Source organism: Hylobates moloch, unplaced genomic scaffold, assembly GCF_009828535.3.
Source record: "Hylobates moloch isolate HMO894 unplaced genomic scaffold, HMol_V3 SCAFFOLD_10, whole genome shotgun sequence".
NCBI classification, from domain to species: Eukaryota; Metazoa; Chordata; class Mammalia; order Primates; family Hylobatidae; genus Hylobates; species Hylobates moloch.
Window position 1 is genome coordinate 7,730,830 of NW_026652285.1, and position 12,979 is coordinate 7,743,808.

General features: G+C 33.7%; 1 protein-coding gene across 1 annotated transcript in view; it reads right to left on the reverse strand.

Moving 5' to 3' along the window:
- BRIP1 (BRCA1 interacting helicase 1) overlaps positions 1–12,979 on the reverse strand; it is a 190,826-nt gene that overhangs the window by 127,362 nt on the left and 50,485 nt on the right. The window contains exons 7-8 of the mRNA XM_058445351.1: positions 7,412–7,702; positions 810–1,031 (exon numbers count right to left, since the gene is read on the reverse strand). Of these exons, the coding sequence (XP_058301334.1) occupies positions 810–1,031; positions 7,412–7,702 (513 nt within the window). The remainder of the gene's footprint in view (positions 1–809; positions 1,032–7,411; positions 7,703–12,979) is intronic.

Sequence of the window (12,979 nt, forward strand, 5' to 3'; positions counted from 1 at the left end):
TATCCTCAAGGGAGTATGAGGTAATTTTTGAAGGATTCAAATTGGGCAGATCTAGATCAGATTATTGAGCATCTTGAGTGTAAGCTTAAGAAATATGAACTTTATCTCATGAGCAAAGGAAGCAATAGATTTTTAAGCAGATAAAAGGATGTAATAAAAGCAATATTTGGAAAACGGACCTGGCATTGATATGCACAGTGTCTCAAAAGGAAGAGATCTAGTTAAGAGATAACCAAATAAGAGGTAGGATAGAAGGGGTAGTAAACATAATGCCTATTAATTTGGATCTTAAAGAAATAGAAAGCTGAGATGAATTGTGCAGTCAGACCTGAAGACAGGAATAACAATTGACTATGCCAAGTTATTCACTTTTTGTCTTATGCTGTTAACAATTGCATGTCTCTAAAAAGAACCAGGCAAATAAACACAAATGCCATTATCTGAAGTTCACTTCTCAAAGCTCACAAGGCATAATTTTATTCCCCCAACATAAGTTCTTCAAAACATAGTTTTTTCAGAGAAATGTTTTTAAATAATTATTTTTGAATATTCCTAATGCAAAGAGAAATCCTGCTGTAATCCTACCTCAGTCACTATGTTCGTTAAAACTGCTTGTTATTTTGGAAATTAAGATGAGTGGGTTGATTTTAACACACGTTAGGATATGTTTTCAGTACTCTAATATGTTTACACAAATTTATTTACATAAATTAAAGCAAAAAAAAATTAAAACATCTAAAAGCTTTTACATTCAACATTTATATCCCCATGAGTAGGAAGAAGGTTCTCATTTTTACACATATACTCACACTTTCCCTTATTTGTGCATCTAGAAGATAGTTGTAGGGACAAAATATGATGTCAGCATCTTGTATTAGTTCTCGGGCTGTGTAATATGGACAGGCCTTTAGTTTCTTCCCCAGGCTGACAAGTTCTTCTATATCCCAGGCTTTGCACATCCCTTGGAAAGTCTGTAATGTGTGCTGATCACTAATTTTATGAACTCCATGATAAAAATAGCAGGATTTTCCCTAGAAACAAATATGCATAACTGAAATGTGAACCAATATTAGAATAGAAGGAATAAAATAAGCTTATCTCAGAATTTGAGGAACATCATTAAAGCCACAAGGCTAAGATTTTACTAGCTACGCCACCACACCGGCTAATTTTTTGTCTTTTTTGAAACAATACCATAGCTACAATCACAACGACGTCTGGTTGACTCAGACTTAGAACTCCAAATCAGAAGAGCTCCAAATACCCTAAATTAACTTGAAAAAAAATTTATTTTAAATATGTTTGTTACGCCTTTTTTTTCTGACTAAACTGATGTTAGGCATGAAATATTTCTGAAAGGATTCACAAAACAATGGTATCACTGGTTGCTTCCAAGGATGAGAATTAAGTGACTGGGCACAGGAGTGAGAGATTTTTCTCTGTAGACCCTTTTGTACCTTTTCAACTTTGAGCCATGTGATAGTATTTCTTATGCAAATATAAATAAGAAGGAAGGAAGGTAAGCAGGTAGGTTGGAATGTCCTAAGGGGAAAAAAAGAAAGTAAGACTATTCACTACAAAAAATTCAGGAGTACCAAGAAAAGCCTAAATTATCCATAATTCTATTACACAAAGTATGCACCAGAAACATTTTGGTGTATTTCATTTCATATTTCTTCTATACATGTGTATATAGGGATATCTCTACAATGTGACCCAATATTAAAATAACAAGAACAAGCAAGGCACGATGACAGGTGTGAGCACTTTGGGAGGTTTATGCAAAAGGATTGTTTTAGGTGAGGAGTTTGATACCAGCCTAGGCAATGTAGCAAAACTCTGTCTCTACAAAAAATAAAAAATTTGCCAGGATTGGTGGTGTACATCAATGGTCCTAGCTACTCAGGAGGCTGAGGCAGGAGGATCACTTCAGCCCAGGAGTTCGAGGATGCAGTGAGCTATGACCAAGCCACTGCACTCCGGCCTGGGTGACAAAACAAAGCCCTGTCTCTAAATAGTAATAAAAACAAGAGCAAAGCAAATGTTCCCCAGGAATTGAGGATTATTAACAATTCAGTCACAATAAATAAAAATTTTTATAAAACTGTATTCCCTTTGTTTTCTTCTGTCTAGCGTATTAAAAATCATACCAGGAAAATCTTCTGACATCACTAAGCATCTTTTCATTGCTGCTCATATATGTACATTGAATTAATGTGCCATAGCTGATGAACCAGTTTTCTTATTACTGGGCTTATAGACTGTTACCAGTTTCTGCTTTATACATAAGGCTGCAGTGAGCATTCTTATGCTGGTTTCTAAATATTTTCTTAGTCTATATTTTTAGAAACGGCATTATGGGATCAGACGCTACAAAGTATTTTTAAGTTTCTTGAAAACATATAGTGAAATTATCCTCCAGAAAGTATATACTGTTTTGCATTACCCTTTTCCCACATCGTTATCAACACTGATGTTATCTTTTGTTATCTCTATCTTAAAAGTAAAAAATAGAATCTTGTTCTGATTTGTATTTCTTATAGTTTCTAGCAAAGTTTAACATAGTGTTGTATGAATAGTCTAACAAGGTTCAACAGTAGTTTGCGTTTCTTCTTTTATGTTATCTACTAATGCCCTTTGCCATTCTATTACCTTTTTTTTTTTTTTTTCCAGAGATGGGAGTCTTACTCTGTCACCCAGGCTGGAGGGCAGTGGCGCCATCCAATCTTGGTTCACTGCAACCTCCACCTCCCAGGTTCAAGCGATTCTTGTGCCTCAGCCACCAGGTAGCTGGAACCACAAGTGCATCACCACATATGACTCCTTTTTTGTAGAGACAGGGTTTCGTCATGTTGCTCAGGCTGATCTTGAACTCCTGAGACTCCTGAGCTCAAGCGATCCGCCCGCCTCGGCCTCCCAAAGTGCTGGGATTACAGGCATGAGCCACTGCACTCCACCCCATTCTATCACTGGAAATAAAAAAATTTCATTACAGGCTGGGCACAGTGGCTCATGCCCATAATCCCAATATTTTGAGAGGCCAAGGCCGGAGGACTGCATGAGCCCAGGAGTTCAAGACCAGCTGGGCAGCATAGGGAGACTCAATCTCTACAAAAAAACAACAAAAAAAATTAAACTGCAGTGAGCAGTGACCACGCCACTGCACTCCAGCCTGGGCAACAGAGTGAGATCCTGTCTCAAAAAAAAATACTCATTACATGCATTAATAAAAAAATAAAATGTTTGATAAAACCCAGCCCTAACAAGAGTGTCTCATATACTATTAAAAATGTACAAAATTAGAAAAGTATACATATTTTTAGTAGAAGTATAAAATTCTAGTAGTAGAATTACATAGGCAATTTGTCAAAAAGCTACCAAAATTTAAAATTTTACCATTAATGTGAATAGATGTACCCTGTACTGTTAAATAGCCAAAAAATTGAAAATAAACCAAATGTCTACCCATAAGGGACATGTTAAATACATTATGGTAAATTAATACAAAAACTTTAGCCCTTAAAAATGATTTAGATTTGTCTATGTGTTGATTAGGCTCTCTGTGTTAAGTGAGAAAAACATGTTGAATAACGTGTATAGAATGATTAAATTCATGTAAATTGCTTTTTAAAAAATATATACACATACATTACAGCAAATACATTTTTTAAACATTCTGGTAGAATAGATATAGAAAATTTTATAGTAGTTACCTTAAAGGGTTAAGGAGATGGAGGATCTAGAAAAAGCCTCTCTTTTCATTTTCTAACCACATACATGTACTACTTTTCTTTTTCAATTGTCATTGGAACTAAGTGGTAGAATAATGGGCCACTTTTATTTTAATTAATTCTACTATTTATTCACTTTGAGAAGCCAAGGCGGGATGAAATGTCTCTCGCTTTCTCTCTCTCTCTCTCTCTCTGTGTGTGTGTGTGTGTGTGTGTGTGTGTGTATAAAATTAAATTGTATTTCTATAAGTCTGTATAATAAATTAAATTGTATACATACACACACACATATATATAATCTTTATACTATATGTATTTTTATCTATGAATTATCCAAAAGGAGAATCCATGTTTTCAAAACATACATACATCAGTACATACACAAATGTATCCAGATATTGCTAGAAACAAAGTAAACCATAAGAGATTCATAACCTGTAAAAGAATGTCAGCAAATCAAAGGACAAGACATGAATAGCTGAGGACCAGTTCTCCTAAAGCTTTGTATTCAGCCACGTTAAAGGATGATACCTGTTAGTCCTCCAAAGTATTAAAAATAAAAATTAGGAGGAAAGGACTCATCTAACTATATTTATTTAGGCCATTTTCTACATTATTTTCACTCACTTTCTCTAACTTCTACTGTTCTTATTCTTCATACTGTGTCAACTTCTCCCTACCTCAATGCCATCTTTGGAGTTTGTTTCTAGTGTAATCAAAATAGCAATGGATGAGGAATCAGAAAATTTGGGTTCTGGTCCCTCCTTGCTAAATACTTGTCTGACTGAGCAAACTCCAGGGCCCATTTTTCTCATGTGACTAAGCATCAAAAGAATATTTGAACCAGAAGGCTTGTAAGATCCCTTCTGACTCACTGACTATATCATCTCTAAAATTCCTTCCAGCTCTAAAATTCTGTGATTCAGGTAAAAATGTGTCAATCATCTTTCATACTCAGTTTGATACAGACTGAGTTTAATAATAGGACATTCACCATTTCTTCATTCCAAGCTTCTCCCATACAATTCTGAAAGCTTATCTTTATACAAAATGATCACTAAAGTGCCTTTAGAATCTATGACTATGAGCTATTAAGTCTCATTTTAACAAAAAAAAGATATGTATCTAAAATAATATTTCAGAATTGTCATTCCTGACTCTAGTTAAAATTATTTTTTCTTAACTGAAACAAAAATTAACTTTTAACAGATAAGTGCATACTTTTCCAGTATAAGGGCACTTTACGTAAAAGAAACAATGAACAAAAACACATGTGCCTTGGATCAAGCCAAAAAATCAGAAGGTTTACACTTTAAGGGCAGTTAGAATGACACCCCTCTGCAGGCTGATAGCAAAACCAGAAAAGCTCATCCATTTTAGCGGTGTAACACAACCCTGAGGAAGTCTGTCAATTGAAGTGTTATCACACTTTAAACACTTCCATTCAAATTGTCAGTTATCTATTTATCATTTCACTTTGGTAATTCAGTCATAGTAAACACAGACACCTATGGTGACTTTGTAATTGCCCCTCATTACAATACCAAATTACTAAGAGGGCTTGAGAACAAGAAAGAGGATGTTCATGTATGCCCGTGAGGTAAGCATTCTGAGGCAGAATTAGGTCAAGGCAAACCACAAGCAGATATCTTCAATTATTCATATTACTAATATTAAAAAATAAAATACCTGTTCACTTTAAGACAAACTAAAAGCCAATGAAAAATTTGGAACACTGAAGTCGACTGAATTACTTTTTATTTTTACATGATTCAAACTTATGAGTAAAGATCAATAAAAACATAGCCAGCACTGTAGGATTCTGGGTTACACAAAATGAAACTGTCTGCCTTCAATACACAATCTTACACTTTATCATTGCTTTTACCAATGTATTTTACCAATGTATGTTTTTGGTTGGTTGTTTTTGAGACAAGAGTCTTCCTCTGTTGCCCAGGCTGCAGTGCAGTGGCACGATCTTGGCTCACTGCAACCTCTGCCTCCTGGATTCAAGCGATTCTCATGCCTCAGCCTCCCAAGTAGCTGGGATTACAAGCATGCGCCACCATGCCCAGCTAATTTTTGGTATTTTTAGTAGCGACAGGTTTTGCCATGTTGGCCAGGCCAGTCTCGAACTCCAGACCTCAAGTGCCCGCCTCAGCCTCCCAAAGTGCTGGGATTACAGGCATGAGCCATCAGGCCCAGCCAATATACTTTTTACAAATACATAATAATTTCCCCAATAACAAGTAAAACAAAAAAAGATAAAAATATGGTGACAATGCCAGCAAGTCTTCTTGCATAAGCTATATAGCCAAAAAATAAATTTCAAGCATTTGAGGAATTCAGCAGATCACTTAGTCACTATGGAAAGCAGTCTACTTATGCATGAAATTCATGGAGTTTTACCATAGAGCTTTATTTTATTATTTTTCAACACTTGACACTTAATACTTTCATCTCTCCTTGAAGAGAAGTTTTTTAATATACAAAGTAAAGGGTTTCACAATTCCTAAGTTAGTTAGAAATAACTCTTTGGAAATAAATATGACGGTAGAATTTCAACAATGGCTTTGATTCAGTAATTCTGTATTCTCTCCTGGCTCTGAACAAGTCACTCAAGTTTTGCCATTGGAACACCTTACTACTTATACTTTATAATCTCGTTTGAATATCTGTTAAAGTATCTTTTGACTATCCCTAAATAAAGCTTAAATAAATTTTCATCTAGTAAAAGAGAGTATTAAGGAAGAAAAGCATAAAACAAAATAACTAATTCACATTATATGGTAAGGGGTGATATATCAATGAAATGAAACTCTGGGGGCTATAGCTCACAGTTTTTTGTGTAGAACCAACTCTAATAAGATATTAGTGAAAAACAAAACAACTCTAAAAATATATTAAAATATCATTGGTTACTTCATAGTTATCAATTTATGGTTCACTGATTTGGGGGTATAATTTCATACTTGCAACTTCAATTTTAGAGTAAACTAATTATCACACCAGAATATAGGTGCCCAAACTAATACTGCCAAAAAAAAATTATTTGAAAGTCATGTCTTTAGTAAGAAAGACTTCTCTATTTCCACCAAGCCCAAATTCATATTATTCTAATTTCCTTGGAAAATTTCAAAACCACCAGTGACATCTTTTGAAAGTTAATAATTTAGTATAACTTTCAAAAGAGGGGTTTGTATTTATTAGAATTATGAGGTGGGATAATCATTATATTTCTCATTCAATTAAAAAAATTCATACTTTGCTAAGAGAGCCTAAATAAACTATCTGCTTTTGAAGTTTTTAAGTATGTAAAGTATATTAATTAGATCTAATTAGACTAAATCATTTAAACACTTCCGTCTCCTCATATGACATCATCCAAGTTTGACTATTTTTGGGAGCAGGAATTAAAAGAAGAAACTAAGATATCTGACTACAACAGAAATTAATTTCAAAGAATTAAATATCCCCAAGCTTTAAGACCAAATCCCATACTTTAAAACTTGACTAAAGATTTTGTTATGGGAAAATTATTTTTTAAAAGATATCAATACTAGCAGTTAATTTGATTTTCCGAAGTTGATTATCACTAAAATGTACATATAAAACACATACTGAGTAATTTAAATATTTTCAACCTTATTTTTTCTCTAACACAAAATAACTTTACTCACGTTTTTCCCATCTCGCAATTCCATGCACTTCTCATTTCTGTTGAAGTTACCGACTACCTCAGGATGGACACAAGTATGATCCCTGCTGGAAAGAATAGTCATTGGGACCCCTGAATATGCCGTCCTCCGGAGCTCTCTAGTAATCTGAGCAATCTGCTTGTGTGTGCGTGTCCCAAAATATATTTTGGGTATCTTGGATTTCCCCGCATGATCCTTCTTAATGGTATTCAATGACTCTTGACTGTTTCCTTGTTTAGTAGAACAACAGCACCTAGAACAGTGGCCAGGGGGCTGTAAGAAAGGAAAGAAATGATAACTAATATCTAAACTACCATAAAAAATGTTATCAAACCTCACATGGAATCAGAACCTGTAAGTAATGAATCACAATGGTCAAATAAAGAGAAATTACAAGAAATTATAGTATCTAAAACTTGCCATTAAAGAAAAAACTACAAATACAATTTAAAATTGGTCCTCATTCTTTCTTTTAAAAGCTATAAATGATGTTTCCACATTTGCATTCTTTCTAACATACCACTCTAACTCTCTAATTCCAAATGTTTTGAGTACATTTTAACTCTCCTCTTTCATAAATTATGAAAATGATAAAACAAAGTAGGAACAATTTTAATTTTTTCTTAGGTTTCATATGAACTTGTGATATTATAGTTTAGAGTTAATAGTTTTGTTCACAGCATAGTTCATTCAAAAATTCCTTCATACACCAATGCTTTTGAAGCACTTTTAAATATAGTTTACAAAAGAATCGAATTATTAAGTTGAATCTAAAGGATCACTTAACAACTTCAAGAAGAGAAAATTCTTCTTTAGCAAAGGTACAAAAATAAATGCAAAATATTAATATTTAATAATGAAAGCAGGTTGCTTGTGTGGAACAAGTATATCTGAAATTCAATTACCTGTCATGGAGTGTAAACCCATCAGTAAAATTATCATCCAGGATAGTTTTTCCTGGACAATTTCACTTGTAACTCAGTTTCATAACTGAAATAGTTATATAAATGTCTCTTTAAACAAACCATATGGAACATCAGGAATATAGTCTACTTAATTTACCTGATTTTTCTCTTCTGTTTCCAAATTCTCAAATACTAAAAAAAAAAGAAGTTTAATGCTATATATTAGAACTCACAGGTTCTTAATAACTACTTCCTTCTAAGTCTCAATTATTACACCAAATGACACAGAACAAAGTCTCATTTTAGAGAAATAGTGTAAAATGGTTAATTTATAGAAGTGGTCATTGATGGGGAGGGAAAAAAGATAAATAGCATTGTAACTTAAAAGACTGTGTGCTAACGAGTTTTAATATAGTAGAACAAACACTCTACTTGACTGTTTTTTTTATTATTATAATCAGTAAGATTAGCCTTCATAAACAAATGCTAAGTCATTGCATGTTACACCACAATACTGGGGATCAAGCTGTCTTTTAGCCTCAACTCAGTGGAAAAGCAAGTTCAAATTACTCCCAGTCTCACTCAACCTTGTCCGCCATTAAATATTACAATACATGATAGAATGGATGTAAATGTGACCCTTCTGGAGCTGTCACTCACTGGGATAAAAGGTTCACTGATGTGCCAAATAAACAGCCAGTCAAAGCAGATAAAGTTACAGCCATGCTGGAATTGTTACATTCTCCTCTCAGGTTGCCAGTAACAGCAGATTTCATTACAGAGTGCTGCCACATTAAATAGCCAGTTCCAAATATCCTGCCTTCTATATTGAATAATTACTTATTCACTAAAAGGATAAAAAGAAGAGTTATGAATGGGGCTCTTGTCAACAGTGAGGCAGGAAACAGCTGACATGTGGTTTATGTTACATATGTTGCAATATCCAACAATTTATGGTCACAGAGAAAATGGAATGCAAATTATATCATGATATTTCTGACTGAATTCTTTTTTAGCTTTTGCAATGATCACATTAATCAATTAACATACAAAAAGAATTAAGGTATTTAATTTATTAAGGAATTAATTTATTTTTTCATACCATCAATCTTTTTGCTCAATTATACTATTTCTCTTCCTTATGATACAGTTAAATTCATGTGAATACTAGAATGCTATGGCCCAATGCACTGTTATGTACTATATAGTTATATAGTTATATCTAAGCATAAAAGTAATCCAATAAAGTTGCTTTTTCTCAAGGCTGGGAAAACTTACTTTTTGATGTTACACTTTTCAACATCAATTCCACTTAAAGCTTTACCATCTACTCCCTTTAATTTCATCTTTTCTCTTGGTCAAAAAAATTCAAACAATAATACAGAAATATTTTTTAAAAATCAACTATCCTATCACGAATAATTTAGTGTATAACTTACTGACCTTTATATATACATATCTTTCATATCTTTTTTTTCAAATAGAAAGGGATGCTATTATACAGTTTTACAACTAGATACTTTGTTTTCAAAGTTTTTAATTTTTAAAAGGGGTGAATTTGGCACGAATAATTTAATGTTCTACTTATCTTTAAATGTTATACTAGTAGTGGTACTAACAAAAGCAAAAGATCAAGAACTAGTATCAGAAAACTTTTCTCACTAGAGTGACTTTAGTTAGGACTTTAAATCTGTTTTTTCACTCCATAATTCAGAATATTATAAACCACAGCTAACTTTATATTAAACGTTGTTTGTTTTTTTTAAGTTGTAAAGTAATATGAACAAATTATAACATCTATGAACTTGAGTAGACTCCTCAAGAAGATGGTTTTCTTTTTTTTTTTTTTTTTTTGAGACAGACTTTCACTCTTTTTGCCCAGGCTGGAGTGCAATGGCATGATCTTGGTTTACCACAACCTCCGTCTCCCAGGTTCCAGTGAGTCTCCTGCCTCAGCCTCCTAAGTAGCTGGGATTACAGGCGTCCACCACCACGCCTGGCTAATTTTGTGTTTTTATTAGAGACAGGGTTTCTCCATGTTGGTCAAACTGGTCTCGAGCTACCGATATCAGGTGATTTGCCTGTGTTGGCCTCCCGAAGTGCTGGGATTACAGGTGTAAGTCACCACGCCTGGCCAAGAAGATGGTTTTCAATAGGTACTTAGGCAAGTAAGGTAGGTATAAGGGGGAAATTAAAAGTTAATTCTTTTTCCTTTGCATTATTAAACAGGAATTATTTCTTCAGAAGCGATCTTCTATTAAAGTTTCCATTTAAAAGATTTGGTACAGGCCGGGCACAGTGGCTCATGTCTGTAATCCCAGCACTCTGGGAGGCCAAGGCAGGTGGATTGCTTGGGGTCAGGAGTTCAAGACTAGCCTGGCCAACATGGTGAAACCCTGTCTCTACTGAAAAAACAAAAATTAGCCAGGCATGGTGGCATGTGCCTCTAGTCCCAGATACTCGGGAGGCTGAGGCAGGTGAATCACTTGAACCAGGGAGATGGAGGTTACAGTGAGCCAAGACCATGCCACTGCACTCCAGCCTGGGCGACAGAGCAAGATTCCATCTCAAAAAATAAATAAATAATAAAAGATTTGGTACAATCATATTTGAAGACAGAAAAACTGATTGTAGTAATATAACAAAGGCTTCAAAAAGTCACTTATTTTATAACAAAAGATAATTACCTGTACCAAAATCAGCAACTTTCGATGCTCTAAGAAAACCAGAGGAAGGATCCTGATGCCAGCAGTGTCTGGAGGTCAGAATATCCCCCAGTCAAATTACCAGACTAATACTTTATGGCCTCTCTCTGAAACCCTTTGACCCAGGGGTCTTAAAATAATTAGATGAATAAAATTAAATAATTTTGTATCTCTTATTGAGTATTTTTCCTGCTAACAAATGATCATGTTTATCTTTCACAAAGACTTTTTTATTTTCCCTTTGCTGTTTAAATTGACAGCGATTTCCTTCTCTCCAGGAAACTAGAGAATAAATTTTATAATATTCACTCTCATCCAATATATCTGAAAATCAATACATAAGACATGGGCTTCCCAAAATCTGTAACCTCTAAGACCTGTAAGTGGCTACACAGTGCCAGAACCAAACTCTTTAAGAAATAGCTTCTTCTCCAAGCTAGAAACTGTTCAGAGTCCTTTTACTTCAAGAAAAGGCAAGAAAACCCAACCCAAGTAACTGCAAAAATATACTATCATTAAAAAAAAACACAAGAGATACATGTGGATGTGACAGCTATAATATTTCCATGTGCAGTAGCCAATTGTTTAAAAATACATTTCAAATCTACAATTACCAAAACTGTTCTTAGAACATCAGCAACCAAGGATTTTCAGAAAATTTTTCTTGTGTTTAATAAATTATATTCCCTCTCTTGTTGTATTACATAGACATGTCTAAATTCTTTCAAAGATGAAGGATTCGAAGATTTGATCTTGAAAGAAAGGTGAATTGCTGAGTCCTTGCCACTATTCCTTTCACAAGCTATAATTATAAGTTCAAATGGTAACATACCACAATGTCAACTTCTAAAGTTTTATAACTTTCTCCAAACTTTCCCTACCACTCACACAAAAAAATATTATGCCTAAATACCTGAAAAATGAGCATAATGATTAAATATTTTTAGAAATGGAAAATGATAAAGAAATAGGAACCAATTTCATTGCCAAAGAAGAAGTTACTTTGCTAACTGTAAATCAGGAGAGATTCTCAAAGGAGACTATAAATTGAATCCAAAAGCAGGCAGGAGTACGAAAACTAAGTATATAAAGAAGTAGAGAGAAAAAGAGACTGAAGAGAAACCTGTTTGAATGAAATAAAAGGAAAACTAGGTCAATGAAACAGTAAAAAAAAATACAAAAACTTGTATTCTTCCATAACTTTCCATATCTGCATGTATTGTCTTTCTAACCACACTGCAAATTCCTTGAAGACAGAAACTATGTCTTACATTTGTTTATATAGCTCATTCATTGAGAGTGGTATTTTGCACATAAGTGTAACTTAGCTTTTTTTAAACTGATGAATTATGACTAAATGTCGCTGAACCAAATACTGTACCCATGCATTACAATTAAATCTGACAGATGCTTAAATGATGTCCTGATCTGAAGTGCTGCACATATCAAAAAGATACTTCAAAATCCAGATTAGCTTTTAAAGGAAAAAGTACAGGACAATTACTATTTTTCAAGCCAAAAAGAAAAATCATCTTACGCTAGTATTTTAGTCGTGACAAACATATATCCCAATATTTTCATTAGTAATAATACTGCCATTTTTAAGGCTGTCCTTGTGCTAAACATTTTTCATCTAATATCCCATTTCATTCATTCATTGACTCAAGAGACATTAGAATCCCTATATATCAAGCCACGGAGAAGACAATGACAAGGATCACCTCATCTTACTGACAAAGAGAGCTTCATTCTTAAATTGTTCTACAAAGTGTAGTTCTTGGAGTTTATCAAACCATTTTCACTCATAAACTAAGGAATTGTTTAAAGTTAGTTCTATTATTTTATGAATGCAATTACAAAATATTCCTAAGTACAATCTTCATAAAAATTGTTTTAACTTATTAGTTGACATTTAAATCAAATATGTTGTAACAAGATCC